Below are 14,816 nucleotides of genomic sequence, written 5' to 3'. Positions count from 1 at the left end.
ACCGAAAGAGTTTTTTTTACTGAAATATTTTTTTCGAAAAGATAATTCCTGAAAATATGATGCCTAGAAAAATTATTTTGGGTTGACCATGAAAAAGTAACATATTTCAAAGTAGCTTATGTTTTGTTGAGCATGTACTTTTCTAAAAAAGTTGTATGAAATACCTATGATACTTTTAATAAAGAAAAGATCTTACTTATAGATTTTGATGGTTTATCAAAAAATTCCCAATTCCTAATTGATAAGAAAGTAGCTTTTCCATATTTTTTATGTATTTTTCTTTCTAATAAAATATGAAAATTTTATTTCTACAAAAATATTATATTTTTCTTAACTCTAACTAAATAATATATATATATATATATATATATATATATATATATATATATATATATATATATATATATATAATTTTTTTTTCCTTGTAAACCAATCGAGTCGAGTGTCCTTGAGCGGGAGCCCAAGGTGAGTTTGGTTTCTCATTCAATTCCCGTGAGCAGTCTATCTAGGGTGCCGGCGGAGCCGCATAAAGTCGGGAAATTAGTACCGAGTTCATACGCAGTCGGACTCGGACCAACCTCCTGGGGAGTTCGGGTTTCCCGGGCACATCCGATGCTCGTGAGAGCAAATCTAACGGCTCTCATTCCCTTTCAACTAATCATACCCCTATTTTGACACGGCATTGGTATTATTTCATCATCAATCATCATAACGCAGAACCTCCTTAGTAAAAACGGGCGTAACTATAGAGAGCTCTCGGGCTACAGGCCTATGCGCCCCCGCCGAGTCGTGCCTAAGAAACCCCGCCGAGTCGTTACTCGTCACTCTCTCCTTACAACCCCCCACCCCCCGGCTTCCCGCAGCATTGTCGCTCTCGTGCGATCGGGAGAAAAAGACGAGATAGAATAAGAGCGAGCGATCGGGAGTAGGAGACGAGAGAGAATAAGAGCGAGATAGGTAGGACGAAGGGAGAAGTTCGAAACATGCCGGGCTACGGAGACCCCAAGTCCGAGGTAACTTGGCTTTCCATCTCTTGCTCTCTATTCCCCTTGGAGATTTGGTAAAGATACGTTATTTTCACCTGGAATTCGTTCATATATTTGTGTTTCTAGAACCAATGTTGGATTAAAACGATTTCTTGCTGGCAAGCGTGACTTTTCTTTTAAGTATTTTGTGGATTTAGTCGTCTTAAGAGTTTGGGATTTGTGTTGGTTTTGATACGGGTTAGGGTTTCTACTTTGTTTAATAGGAGCAGCCGGTTTCTTGGATGGAAAGATCAGTTTATTTTTCTGCAAGAATTAATTATGCTTTTGATGGATTGAATCGATAGAAGGTTAGCCTTAGGGTTATCTTTGGATTTTTTTTTTCTTCTTTTTTCTTTTCTTTGTTAGTAGAGATTATTGTGCGCTCGATCAAAGAGTATTATAAACTTTTCTCTCTCTGTTACGTTGTTCGAGTCTAATAAGTTGTAGATATATTGGACCAGATCCATAAGAATACTCGGGGCATTAAATTTTCCCTCAGAGATTCCTCTAAAGGTCCAGGGTCTTTTACGGTCTAATGCATCTTTTAGCTTTTGTTGGACTTCTATTCCTTTTGATTTTCACTGACAATCTTCAGGTAATTCCTGAGCGATTCTCAGGAATATGAAAGAGATTCTTCGAAAAGCAGAGACAGAGAGAGAGATATGGGAAGGGAGAAGGGTAGAGGACGAGAACGAGAAAGAGAACGTGATGAGGAAAGGGAGAGGGATGGGGAACGAGACAGGGACATGTATAGGGAACGAGACAGGGAAAGGGACAGAGACCATCATCACAGGGACCATAGGGAGCGAAGTGAAAGGAGAGAGCATAGCCGCAGGAAATCTGATGATCGTGGCCATCACCATACCCAAGATCATGAAAGGTACATAGATTGCATCTTTTATGCATCAAATTATAAATTTATATTTTTGCATACATAGTGATAATAGTTTGGGCTGCCAATAATTCATGTGGCAGTCATAACTATTTTATTTATGCATTTTAGTTGCTCATCAACAATGTGTTTAGTTAAAGATGTTAAAGAATGACTCGATACCACTGTACTATATAGTCTGATCATATTTTGTATGTGAATTTATTGATTCTTGAGATTTTTGTCTCCAACTCGCGTAATATGGTTATTCTTTGTTGTTAATTGGTTTACCATACATGGGTATTGTATTGCTACAAGTTTATGTTCTGTTATGTAAAGCCTACATGATATGATGCACAAGACTTTCTTAAATATAGCCATATAGGCATGTTACGTATCAATATCTCAGGGTATGCATGATCCAGTGGGTTATTCTTTTCCTAAAAATCTTGTTTCCAGTCCTTCATTGTCAGTTTTATAGCTTGTTTCTAACGACTGTCTTATTATTGGATGCTGCTCACCTTATTTAATGCTACAATTATATTAATTCTCTCTATGCTCATTTCAGGTATAGGGATTATGATAGAGACAGAGATGAGTATCATAGCCATAGGTCTCGATCATGGTCAAGGGGTAGATCTCATCATAGATCACAGTCGAGGGGTAGATCTGGTCATAGATCAAGGTCTCGTTCGCGCTCAAGATCAAAGAGGTAAATAACAAATAACCAACAGGCTTATGCACATGATTTATGTTAAAGAAGGTTTCAAAGACATGTTTTTGGTCTTGCTTCCTGGCATGAGATTGCCTGTGTTTTCTGTCTTATATGTTCAGATAACTATGTTGAAGAAACACTTTTAATTAGCAAGGAAAAGAAGTGTTATTTATAGGCAAATCTATCATGTAAGGACTGGTTCTGTTATGGGATTCTTATATTATATTATTTGCAATTTATTTGGACATTATATTTTTTAGGATCTCTCATATGATGTCCAACCAAGCACTTATGATTTAAAGAATATATTGTGTGATGCAATGTTAGTATTATTCCATTGCAGCATTGTGCTGTTGTATGATATTCTTGTTCATGACTTTTCAATCTTTCATATAATCTGTGAGCGAGCACTTAACTTCTATCTTAAAGACCACATGGGTCTGTGTAGTGCAGTGTTAGAGCTATTCCATTGTGGTGTTCTCCTGTAGTATAGAAATCCTGTGATATACATTTGAATTTTTATTTCAAGTCCATATGTGTCTTTATGAGTTTGCCTATTTTCTGTATGTGCACAAATATTGTGAAGACCTACTCATTCATCCTTGATGCAAGGTTCAAAGGATATCTTTGTTTTCTTTTTACACAGTCCATGCGCTCTTATGGGTTTTTTAACAAACATGATCTGTAGTCAATAACATTTGCAAATTGGGAAATGTTGATGCTTAAGCTACTGAAAAGGAACCTCAAATTTGGTAGCATGGGATGATTCTGATGAAGGAAGCAGGAAGTTACTTGAAGACATCTAAGTTGATGATGGGAGGATTATCCTAGAATTAAACCATTGCAGCTTTTGAAAGCCTGTGCCTAGACTAGGCTTGCTAATCCAGGGGTTAGGACAGGGCCAAGGTGTAGGCCTTGGGGGGTGGGTGAGGGGACTGTAATAGGAGGAGAAGGAAAGAGGAATAGGGTGTGCAAGAGGAGGAGATAATTGGAAGAAAGCAGAGGAAAAGAGGTGATCAATAGGAGTGTGAGGTGGGCTGTAGGCTCGAGAATAGTTGGATGTGAGGGTGGAGTTTGGTGGTTAGGGGCAGGGATGAAGGGGTAAGCAAAGAAGAGAAGAGTTAAAGAGGAACGAGGGGAAGAAGAGACAAAGAGATGTGGAGAGGGGAAAGGAGCAGAATAAGGAGACTAATTCAATGCGTATAAGGTAAAGGGATAATCTGAAAAGTTGGTTCAAATAAGAGGAGTTCACGTTTGGCAATATGATAAATTAGAATATTCTATATTTTTATCAAGATTCTTCAATGTCAATATCCCTTAAATCTCAGGATAAACCATAGTGATGCTATGTAATTATCACTAATATGATAAGTTCATAGAATAAGACATATGACAGTACTAGCATGATAGAGGGCTAGCAGGGATGATAAGGCAGTATTGAGCTTTAAAAGAGATAATGCAAGCACACAAGCATATTTAGGACAAGAAATTAAATGCAGTTCCTTTGAACTTGTGAGAAAGGTGAATTTTGGGGGTTTTGAACCATTTCTTGACTATATAATAGTCATTGCCTGAACATAAGGTATTGCTTAATGCTTATAGTCACTTAATGCTTGGGTAGCTTGTCTTTTGCTAGAGAACATGAAAGTCTCTGATTATGAAAGTACTATCATTTCCAAGAGGCATCTTTTATTGTTGTATTAAGCAGTCGGTGATAGTTTCTTCTGTTTATGTGCAAAAATTTAACTTTATAATGGAATCTCATTGAATCTTGTCTAACCAGCTTGAAAATTGTTAAAGCAAAAGATAGCATGTTTACTTTCCTACCCTTCTTTTTTCTTTTTAACTTTTTATTACTGTTACTATTTCTCACCAACCACTCTTTAGCTGGTTGCCTTGCTTGTACATATGGGAGACTTTTATTGTCTTCTGCCTTGTTCTGAATCATCAGTTTGGCATCTCTGGCTGTCAGGTGAATCTGTGCTGGAGCCACCACCATAGAGCTTTCTAAAATTCTAGACTTGCAATTTGAATTACCACCTGGCTTAGCACAAGCCCCTATCATATTACTTTCATCTCAGCCTGTGGGACATGGTCACTGTAAAATGAATATGTGCCGCTGCATGATACACCTTTTTTATGAATTACTTAGCTCCATCTTGTTGATGCAGTCAGGGTGCTTGCAACCATAAAAAAGGTCTTTTGGTTGGATAGGTAGCAAGGTTCGCCGTCTTGGTCCCAGTTCATATATTGGTGCTACACTAGCATTATGTCGGTACGGTGTGTGGTCTTTTCGGCATATCTAATGTCGGTATGCCATCCGTACCAAGTTCCGGTACCGAACCGGTACAGTATGGTACACGCCTCGTGCGGTCCAGTTCGGGCTGGTACGGCGAACCATGATAGGTAGGGAAGGCTTAAGTCAAAGCATTATATGAATCGGAAATTTGCTCTCTTCAAGGAGAAGCCAGATCAATGAAACTAAAACTGCTGAGTCACAACCTGTTGCTTATGGATGTAGTTTATTGGCTAGTTTCTGAACCTAGTTTTGTGACCTTATCCTTCTTTATGGCTCATTCTTTTTGCTTCATGGAGCATTATTATCATATAGTTGGCTATTTATCTAATCTAGCTGTTATGGATCTGCTAATTCATAATATTTATTCTTTCTTTTGAAATGCAGCAAACGTATTAGCGGTTTTGACATTCCACCTGCAACTACTATGATACCTGGTGCAGTTGTTGCAGGTACGTACGGCCACCAAGGAAATCACATATTGGTGTCTGTACTGTTTCTTTATTTGTGTTTAATTAGGAAAAATAATATTGAGATGCATGTTCTACTTGGGTAAGCACTAGTTGTATTAATATCCATTTTAATGGCTCTCCATTTTAATTAAAACTGCTAGACTTGGATGTGAAGTTATGTTTTCTATTTTTCACCTTTAGATTTTATATGAAAGCTGAGTACGGTTTTGTTGTTCTTTTTTTTTGGTGGCTGTTTGTTTATTTTTTGCATGTAAGTTGTTGTAAGAAGGCAATGTTGGGTCACTTGTCCCACCATGCTGACTACTGTAGCATTTTTTTGGAATCAATGCACTGGTTTGATGGTTCTGTTCACCTTCAATCGGCAACTATTCAGTTTTGGTATTCTTACAATTTTTTCCTCCAGCATGTATATACGTTCTAGATGATAAATTGGACAGGGCCAGGTTGTATCTATTTTACTGATGACATATGAACATGAAGTTGTTCATACCTTTCTGCTGCTTGCTATGATAGGCTTATGTATTGTGTTTTGTTTTAATTTTATTGGTTTTACAGGTCAGATGACTGGGGCCACAAATGCTGGGGCCACAAATGCCAGTATGGGGATGTTTCCAATCATGTTTCCATCAACAGCTGGACAGGTTTGTTCGTTCTTTTATTTTTTTGTTGCATATGAATATATTATTTAAGTATTCATATATTTATGACTGTATTCATGCCGTTGTGAGCTCTCTCTTTGATGCCTTATCAGGCAATGACACGGCAGGTTTAATGATTGACTAAATTGTGATAATTTAACATGATCATTATATTGTCTGATCTGAAATTATTTTTGTTATCTCTAGGCAACTCGACATGCTCGGCGTGTTTATGTTGGAGGCCTTTCTGCTACTGCTAATGAGCAGGTTTGCCCACTTGAATCGCACATGTTTCTTGCGTAATTCATCAGTTATCTCATCTTTATGTTTTCTGTTGTTATCCATGTAAAAGCTTTTGCATTTTGCATGAGTATTCACTATCCTCTGAAGGATATGCTTTTTGCATTGATTTATCATTCCTCTAGGCCATAGAAGACATTTTGTCACCAGGCTCCTTTTTGTAGCTAATCACATGTCCATGCAAGACATGTGCTAGTACGTTACTGTAGAGTAGAAACAATCTTAAAGGAGATGGAGGTTTAAGGTTTTTTATTATTTTATTATTTTTATATTATACATATGAAAATCTTGGTCAGTGATTTATGAAAATCTTGATCAATGTTTTCTTTATAAAATCTGATCAATTGGTGAGCTGTGTTAGGGTTTCTTTGTCATTTCCCAAGAAAGGCTCCTTTTGTCTTTAAAAATAAAACACTTAGAGAAAAAAGGGGTTCTTTCGTCATGCTTTATAAAATTGCTTCTTATATAAGGAAATGTAAAGAAGTAGCTTTTAAAAGAAGAGGAAAACTATCTTCTAATTTATGCTTTTATGAAGCATGCTCTGTTTCTGTAGAAATAATGTGTGTGGCTTGTGTAGCAGATATATTACGGGTGCAAATGTATTGGGTACATTCAAACTAAATTTAGTCATCATGAACTTAACCTACACCTGAAATATGATATTTCGGATTGTGTTAAAACCAAGGGATGCCGTACCGGTCGCCTACCGTATCGGTACGGTACTGGTTCAGCATGTTCGGTACCGAGAGAACCCAGCAGGAGCCGGGGAAGAAGAAGAGAAGGAGAGAGCGAGCAGAGGAAGGAGGGAGAAGGAGAGGCCTCCGCCAGCCCCCCGCGGCCCGAAACTTATTGTTCTACATGGATAATGTTGTGAACATGGCAAAGTGATGAAGTGGACAGTTTAGTACATGGGCAACTTTACAACTTTAGCAATTTTATGGAGATTTACTCAATATGGTTAGATTGCAAATAACTCCTCTTTATTTTTCAGTCAATCAATGTAGAGTGTTAGGGTCCTGTTGTTCTATTTCTGATTTGTTATATGTAAACAAAACACTCTTAAGTCTTAAGCAATGTTTTTAAACTTAATTTAGTTTAACCTGGGCAAGTTAGTTTAGTTTTGGTAGGTCTCAACCAATAAAAAGAATTATAATACAAAACTATTAAAACTAAAGAAAAATATGACGAGTTAACAATATAATTTGGGATCACTTGATAGTATTTAGTATTGTTTTGGACCTTTAGGCGAATGATGTTAGTGATTTTGTGTTGAAACATTAGAATAGGTAAAATTTTCAAAAAAAAAAGATTATTAACAAATTATGTCTTGCACCAATTTAGAGTTTAATATATTATTTCCTTGTTTGATAAGAATTTAAACATAATCATCTAAATGTTTATGATTTTTTTTTTTTAATTTGAGGATCGATATTCTAAATTGTGGTCCATGCTGCTACATATGTACGTGGTCCATGCTCATTGGACCACTTGAAGTCCCCATAGATGGTGGAGCCTTATGGTGGCCCACTAGTTGCCCACATATATTTAGGCAGCAAACGTCTGAGATGCAGATGCATATAGATTGTGATTATGATGGGTCGTTGTTTGGTTTGTTTTACTTGCTTAGAAGAAGATTGATTTTCGATTATACTTTTGAAGATTAGTAGCTTAAATACCATATGTTTATTTATTAGGTTGGTAGCCTAAAGTTAGATTTTGTTCATACATCTTTGGTGCTTATATTCTGACTATTCATTGGATTGGATTGCTTAAGCACTGTCGACACATGGATGTTGTCTTTTTAGGTCAATATCATACTCTACTTAAATAAGATCTCAAAAAACATGAAGAGGGTACTCAGAATCTCGTTTATTTCACTATTTTAATCTATTGCTTTATATGGATATTTTCTAAACTGCCAATCCTATATGTGCTACTATTTGCGCTGCATACTGCATGTGGGCTACGCAATACTACAATCACCCGCATATCCTGATGGCATTTTGGAAACTTGCTGAGGATGACCATGCCTATGTCAAAAAGTTTAGATTTACTTAAATTTCTTCAGAAATTTTCTTGAACTTTGTAAAGTTTGTTTGTGGGTATGATTGATTCCTAAAGGATCCGTTTTGTGGGTATAGGTTATTGAAAATGTTCAGGTGTCCTCTTGCGTCGTATTCAATGATAATCTAAACTTTGTATCTTTCGAACTATTTCTTTCTGTTTGAAAGTCTCAACACCGCCCGTTTTTCATTTTTTCCCCTAATTCTCTCCTAAGATTTTGCAAGCATTTTTTTATTATTTTTTTATATTGTACCTCTAAAGTTTCATTGAGTTACAATGCCCTTATTTAAGGGCTTATTTAATTTACACCTTTACATATTTAGCAATAAGCAAGCATCTATCACACATCTTTTAAATGTGTCAGTTATATGTATGCTCTAAAGGGGTGGTTCTTAGTTCTTCTTGGATTATAGATACGACAATTTGGCATTGCATTTTGGTGGTGCATTATCACTGTCCTTTTCAAGTTCTTTCTATTCTTTACTTTTCCTCTTCACTTTAAAATTTTTACACTTTTATCCTTCGAGATTCCCAGCTACCTGTCTAACCCATCAATTGATCCACAAATTTGAACCCCTGTACTCTTATCCCTTCTCATTATTCAAAATATAACCAGATGTTTGAATTTCTGTGAATACAGAGCAAACATGAAATTTCTCTCTTCATTAAAACCCTTGATGACCAAATCAGACTTTATCTCCTAATTTTTTTGATCAAGTTTACCTCCGATATAATTATGCAACAATATCCCCACTTATAGCACAGTTGAGACAATTTTTTCTTAGGTTATATTTCCAGAAAAATAAATTTTGTTCTTATTATCCTGCACATGGAAGCTAAAGGTCATATTTCATACCTTGTTATACAATTTAACTACTGAAGCTTCATCCATTTGATCATTCTTCATCAGCCGTATAACCAGGTCCCTAACCAAATGTCGACCACTAATGAGTTAATGCGAATTTTCTCACTTGAAAAACAAAAGAGAGAGAGTCAATGCTGAATTTTCACATAGTGCAACCTTGGGCAAGTGGAGAATTTGCCATATCCTGGAAGACTGGATGGTGGGGTGGGATGTCTCTATCTTATATTTTTTGCAGTTTAAGCTAATGGAGCTGGAATGCAACCATCCAAGGTTTCTTTAGGTGAAGAAGTAAATTCCAAACAAATTCCTTGCAGATGCAATGTGCTTATTCTGGAAACTTGCACGGGAAAGAGATTGCCCAAAGGCATTTAGGAGGCAAGCTGAGTGGGAACAGGTCCAGTATATAAGATTTAAGGATGGGCTTCTAGGGATGTCATGATTGTAATCATCATGTTTTGTCCTTAATACTTGTCGTTAGTTTGTAGATTCTTGTTTGCTAAGCATTCCTATTGAGTGCTTACCTTTGATGTTATTATATGCTTAATTGGTTATTGAGAAGATTACCATATAAATATTTTCTGGTGATGAGTGTCAAAGGCAATGACTTTCATGAACAACCTTAATAGAACTCAAGGTTACTATCTATGAGGATATATATTATATTCTTATGGGTGCATTATTTGTCTTCCCGTTCTCTCTCTGGATGGTCCTCTACTGTCAACTTTGTGCTCTATGCTCTAGGATTGCACCTTGAACCATTTCTTTATTTTGAAGAACATGCTACTATCGCATATCATTTATCCGATATTACATTATTTTGCCTGACTTTTTTTAAAACTTGCTTGCAGTCAGTTGGTGCCTTTTTTAATCAAGTTATGGCTGCAATTGGAGGAAACACTGCTGGGCCAGGTTTCTCTTCACGTATCCAAACTTTTCATTGTTTTCTTTCCATTAAAATGACAGTTTACTGATTTGGTGCCATTATTTTTTTGAAGGTGATGCTGTTGTTAATGTGTATATAAATCATGAGAAGATGTTTGCTTTTGTTGAAATGAGGTCAGTGGAAGAGGCAAGCAATGCGATGGCCTTGGATGGCATCATATTTGAGGTTTGGGTCTTCTCTAGCAGAGCCATTTTAGTTATATGTTGTGTGTGCATGAGTTACTTAAAATTGTTAAGATGCTGCTAACCTCTTTGCACCTGATATTGCACATATCCAGGGGGCACCTGTGAAAGTGAGAAGGCCAACTGATTACAACCCTGCTCTTGCTGCTACACTTGGCCCAAGCCAACCCAACCCCAATCTTAATCTCGCTGCAGCTGGGCTTACACCAGGTTCTGCTGGTGTGCTTGATGGTCCTGATCGTATTTTTGTGGGTGGGATTCCACAATTTTTTACAGAAGAAAAGCTACGAGAGTTGCTCGAGATGTTTGGACCTCTTCGAGGTTTTAGTCTCGTTAAGGACAGGGAAACTGGTAATTCAAAAGGCTATGCCTTCTGTGTTTACCAGGACCCCGCGGTCACAGACATTGCATGTGCAGCGCTAAATGGCATCAAAATGGGAGATAAAACCTTTACTGTTAGACGTGCAAACCAAAGTGTAGCCCAGGCTAGGCCGGAGCAAGAAAATGTGTTACTACAGGGACAACAGCAGGTGCCGTTGCAGGTAATATGCAGTTACATCATTCTATTTCTGTTCAATTGGCAAAACGTCGGATCCTGTGTAATTGATAATTTAAGCTTTGTCTTGTTTTCTTTTCTAAGTGGTGTTTCTAGTGTGGTTAACTTGTTATGACAGTGCGCTCATGCATCAGTGTCTCGTGGGCTCACTTTGGTGTCATTTAAAATTTGTATTGACTATTATTATTATGTTTGCTTCCCATTTTGAAATCCCTGTTCATGCATGTGATTAGGTTTAAGAATGTTCGACATTCAAAAATTGTTCGTAGTGACTGCTGTAACTGTGGATGCTGGTTTTCTGAGTGTCGAGTGAAGTGGCTCAAGGATCCTTAGTCCAAGCAAATACATCTTTGAAAAGTTCAAAAAGAATCTCATTTCTAGAATTTCAGACTTCTATCAGCATCTTAGGTGACCTCAGAAGATTTAACTATCATAAGGCAGCAAGATTTTCTTTGGGTGTGCATATTTGCATGCTTGCTTGCTTCTATTTCCAGCTCTTTCTAGAATCTTTAATACGTCTCTAACTTGCTCTGAACTTCTTGAATGGATTGAAATTTTTATTATCTTTCATATAATTTTTGTCAACCTTCTTAATGAGTGACAATTGATATTTGGCAGACATTACTGGTTTTCATTTTTAATGTATATATTTTTTTTTCAGAAGCTTGCGTACCAAATGGTGCCCCTTCCAACCAAGGTGGTATGCTTAACACAGGCTGTTAGTCCAGACGAACTTGAAAATGATGAAGAATATGTAGATATTGTGGAAGATATGAGAAGTGAAGGAGAGAAATATGGTATAACAACTGCTCTGATGACTGAGCCATCTTTTGTCTCACATTGTACATTTATTAGTTTGTCAAGTTTGTTTGTCTCTTTTTTGTTTTGTTTTACATGCTTTTGTTGAACCTTGTGCTATTGAGAATCTGGCTTAACTCACTGAAGATACCATAGTTGCCCTCTCTTTTTTGTACTTAAGATGGTATTTTGTGTACTTGGATATTTGAAGACATCTGAAGAGGTGATGCTTTTGCAGGTAAACTGGTAAACGTCATCATTCCTCGACCAGGTCCTGGTGGAGAACCATCTCCTGGAGTTGGAAAGGTCAGTTTATATTAAAAAAAGAGAAATCGATGATTAGTACCAGTGTTGTTATATTATGAAATACTCTGCTGGGAATATTGCTGGCTTACTTTTCATGGTTGCAGGCTTGAAAATTAAAACCTTTTCTAGATACCCTTTGTTTTATATTGAATCTGGAATGAGTTTGGGTTTTAAATGTTCTGCTTCAATCCATGAACCTTTACTGTTCCAAAATGCGCCCGAGTTATTTGAGGCATAATGTGAACATTACATGCTATTTTTGACTCTCACCCTGAATTTATTCCGGCTCAGATATGTTCTACATCAATCCTATGTCATGGGATCATTGTGGTTTAACCATCTAATTTTACTCAGGAATTATTGTTTGTGGGGAGTTCTTACTAATTATACTCTAAGGTTTTATTGTGATTATTCAATCATTGTTTAATGCCGCTAATCAATGCTTTCACTGTTTGTTCTATCTTTTCCAGGTATTCTTGGAATATGCAGACACAGAAGGATCTTCGAAAGCCAGGCAGGGGATGCATGGAAGGAAATTCGGGGGGAAAGAAGTTGTTGCTATCTATTACCCAGAGGGCAAGTTTGCCCAAGGAGAATACGATGACTAATTGCTCGTTTCTCTTGAATTCTTTTTCCGTAGCACCTTAATTCACTGCCCATCTGAGATGGTGATGAGGGTTTTCCGGAGGCTCTGGTGCAATTGGAGTTGTACAATATTAGTTTAATTTATGTATGAAGGAAATATGCGTTTTTGGCACCCTATACTGTTAGGATAACTCACATGACACAGAAGCATGTCAAAATATTCTGATATGTTCCAAAAGTAAGGGTTCATATGAGTAGTGCATTGGTATTGATCCTTCAGGAAGTAGTACAGGTCTATCCTCGCAAGTTGATTTGAGTGTTGGGATTGGATGCTATGAATGTAGTCGGGTTTAGCAGAGGATGCAGCAAAGACAGACCTCCGTAGAGAGGGGGATGAAGTGGGGAACTGAACGGATGATATTTGCTAATGATTTGGAAGCAAGTACAAAAAAAAAAAAAAAGCTGGGGCTTCTGTTCATCCGCAGGCAGGTTACGAATCTTAACCCGAGTCTGGCTCAACTTAAATCCTACCTTATTACCTTTTATACCTTTGGCTTGAATATTTCTGCGACTGGTCACAATGGACCTCCAGTTATGGACCATTATAACGGCTATTAATTGCATTGAGAATAATATTCTCAATTTTTAATATTAAAAAAAATATTATAATGGTTATTCTAACTGCATTATAATGAGAATTGATGGATGATAACGGAAAAATAACCCCATTATCTTTCCATTAATTTTTTTATTAATAAAATTATGATTTTAGAAAATACAAGGTAGCTGCTATTTATGTTAAATAAAGTTTTATAATATTATATAAATGATATAATAGGAGGTGGTCGGAGCTATCCTAACGGTCATTGTAATGGTTATAACATCGTTATTTAAAATATATATTTTTAGTCGGAATAGAGCCTAGGTGATTGGTCGGGCCGAATCAAAATTTTAGGAAAACAGAGTCTCGTAGGCATCAGCAGAGATTAGAGCATTAAGCTTTGGAGGAATATAATCTCCTGCGCTCCAACAGATGTCCTCATCCGGCGCTGCTGCAGTCGAGAAATCAGCAGGAAGATATATATGGGGCTCGTTTGGTTCGCGGGAAGTATTTTCCCTTCTAGGAATATGATTCCTGGGAATCAGATTCCTAGGAAGAGAATACCTAGGAAAGCACTTTTGGCATGTTTGGTTAACCATGGGAAAGTGACAAATTTCCAAAGTGCTTATGTTTGGTTGACCATCCACTTTCCTAGGAAAGTTATGTATAATTCCTATTATGCCCTTAATAAAAATTAGGTCTTTAATGCCTCTTTAATGCTTCTTTAATGCTGAAGGGTCTTTTTGGGAAAAAATAAAAAAGGAGTGATTCCCACCTCATGGGAAAGTAACTTTCCCATGTTTCTCATGGGAAAGACTTTCCCATGAAATGTGGGAATCATATTCCCATGGGAATACAACTTTCCCATCTCTCTCCTTTGAAAACTCCAACCAAACAAGAGGCATTTCATTACTTTTCCGTTGACCACACTTTCCCCCCTCCCTTTCCTGCGAACCAAACGAGCCCATATATATATTTGCTAAGGAAACCAGCAGGAAGATTGCCCTCCCTAAACGTATGCGGCATTTTTTTTTTGGGGGTACAGAAAGCTATGCGACACTTGAAAGACCCACGGGGCTCGCTTAAGCCGCAAAATATCTCCCAAAATCTGACCTCTCTCCAAGATCTTTGACGCGAACCATTTCCCACGAACATGGTGCGCACAAAACAAAATATCTTATTTTGCTATACTTACTCTGACGCGCATGTTGAAGAGGAAATCTTAAAATCAAACTAGGACTAACGGGTCCGTCCGTTTCATAACTTTAAAAAAACAAAAAACAAAAAAAAGCTGAATAATACATAATACATAATATATGACCAGATAATATATATTAAATAAAATAATCAACCAACGTCTCAATATACGTCTCCAAGTAAATCGATACATAATTTCAAAAATATGATGTTCACCAGTACATACTATATAGTCAGATGATACACGCCTAGCAAAATATTTATTTACCGTTTCAATACACATCTCTGCATAAATTGATATACAATTTTCAGAACATGAAATTCACCAATACATGGCCAAGTAAAACACACTCGTCAACTTTTCGATGCATACTATAAATTTCTGAGATACACATTCAGTA

At 36.9% G+C, this 14,816-nt stretch overlaps 1 protein-coding gene across 3 annotated transcripts; it reads left to right on the top strand.

Moving 5' to 3' along the window:
• The first annotated feature begins 726 nt into the window (after nt 1–726).
• On the top strand, nt 727–12,855 carry LOC103704550 (splicing factor U2af large subunit B-like). 3 transcript variants are annotated; one of them, XM_008787895.6, is made up of 12 exons: nt 727–1,013; nt 1,621–1,905; nt 2,465–2,608; nt 5,295–5,359; nt 5,936–6,021; nt 6,226–6,285; nt 10,096–10,156; nt 10,243–10,355; nt 10,468–10,914; nt 11,590–11,725; nt 11,965–12,032; nt 12,503–12,855. In XM_008787895.6, exons 2-12 carry the CDS (start codon nt 1,688–1,690, stop codon nt 12,638–12,640), a joined length of 1,536 nt encoding a protein of 511 aa, XP_008786117.1. In that variant the 5' UTR covers nt 727–1,013; nt 1,621–1,687; the 3' UTR covers nt 12,641–12,855. The 3 variants fall into 3 exon arrangements, with proteins under 3 accessions (XP_008786117.1, XP_008786116.1, XP_026659429.1); XM_008787894.6 differs by having other exon boundaries at nt 776–1,013; nt 1,643–1,905; XM_026803628.4 differs by lacking the exons at nt 727–1,013; nt 1,621–1,905; nt 2,465–2,608; ... (1 more) ...; nt 5,936–6,021; nt 6,226–6,285 and adding an exon at nt 7,050–7,275.
• Nucleotides 12,856–14,816: the final 1,961 nt, after the last annotated feature.

This window comes from Phoenix dactylifera, chromosome 9 (genome assembly GCF_051530095.1).
Source record: "Phoenix dactylifera cultivar Ajwa chromosome 9, Ajwa_hap1_PhDact_Kaust_v1.1, whole genome shotgun sequence".
In the NCBI taxonomy this organism is placed as follows: domain Eukaryota; kingdom Viridiplantae; phylum Streptophyta; class Magnoliopsida; order Arecales; family Arecaceae; genus Phoenix; species Phoenix dactylifera.
This window is presented reverse-complemented; position numbering and strand designations above follow the sequence as displayed.

Coding starts and splice junctions, on each gene's coding strand:
- LOC103704550 (XM_008787894.6), top strand. CDS start 984: ATGCCGGGCTACGGAGACCCCAAGTCCGAG. Junction 10,157..10,242: donor AGGAAACACTGCTGGGCCAG/GTTTCTCTTCAC, acceptor ATTTTTTTGAAG/GTGATGCTGTTGTTAATGTG. Junction 10,915..11,589: donor AACAGCAGGTGCCGTTGCAG/GTAATATGCAGT, acceptor TTTTTTTTTCAG/AAGCTTGCGTACCAAATGGT.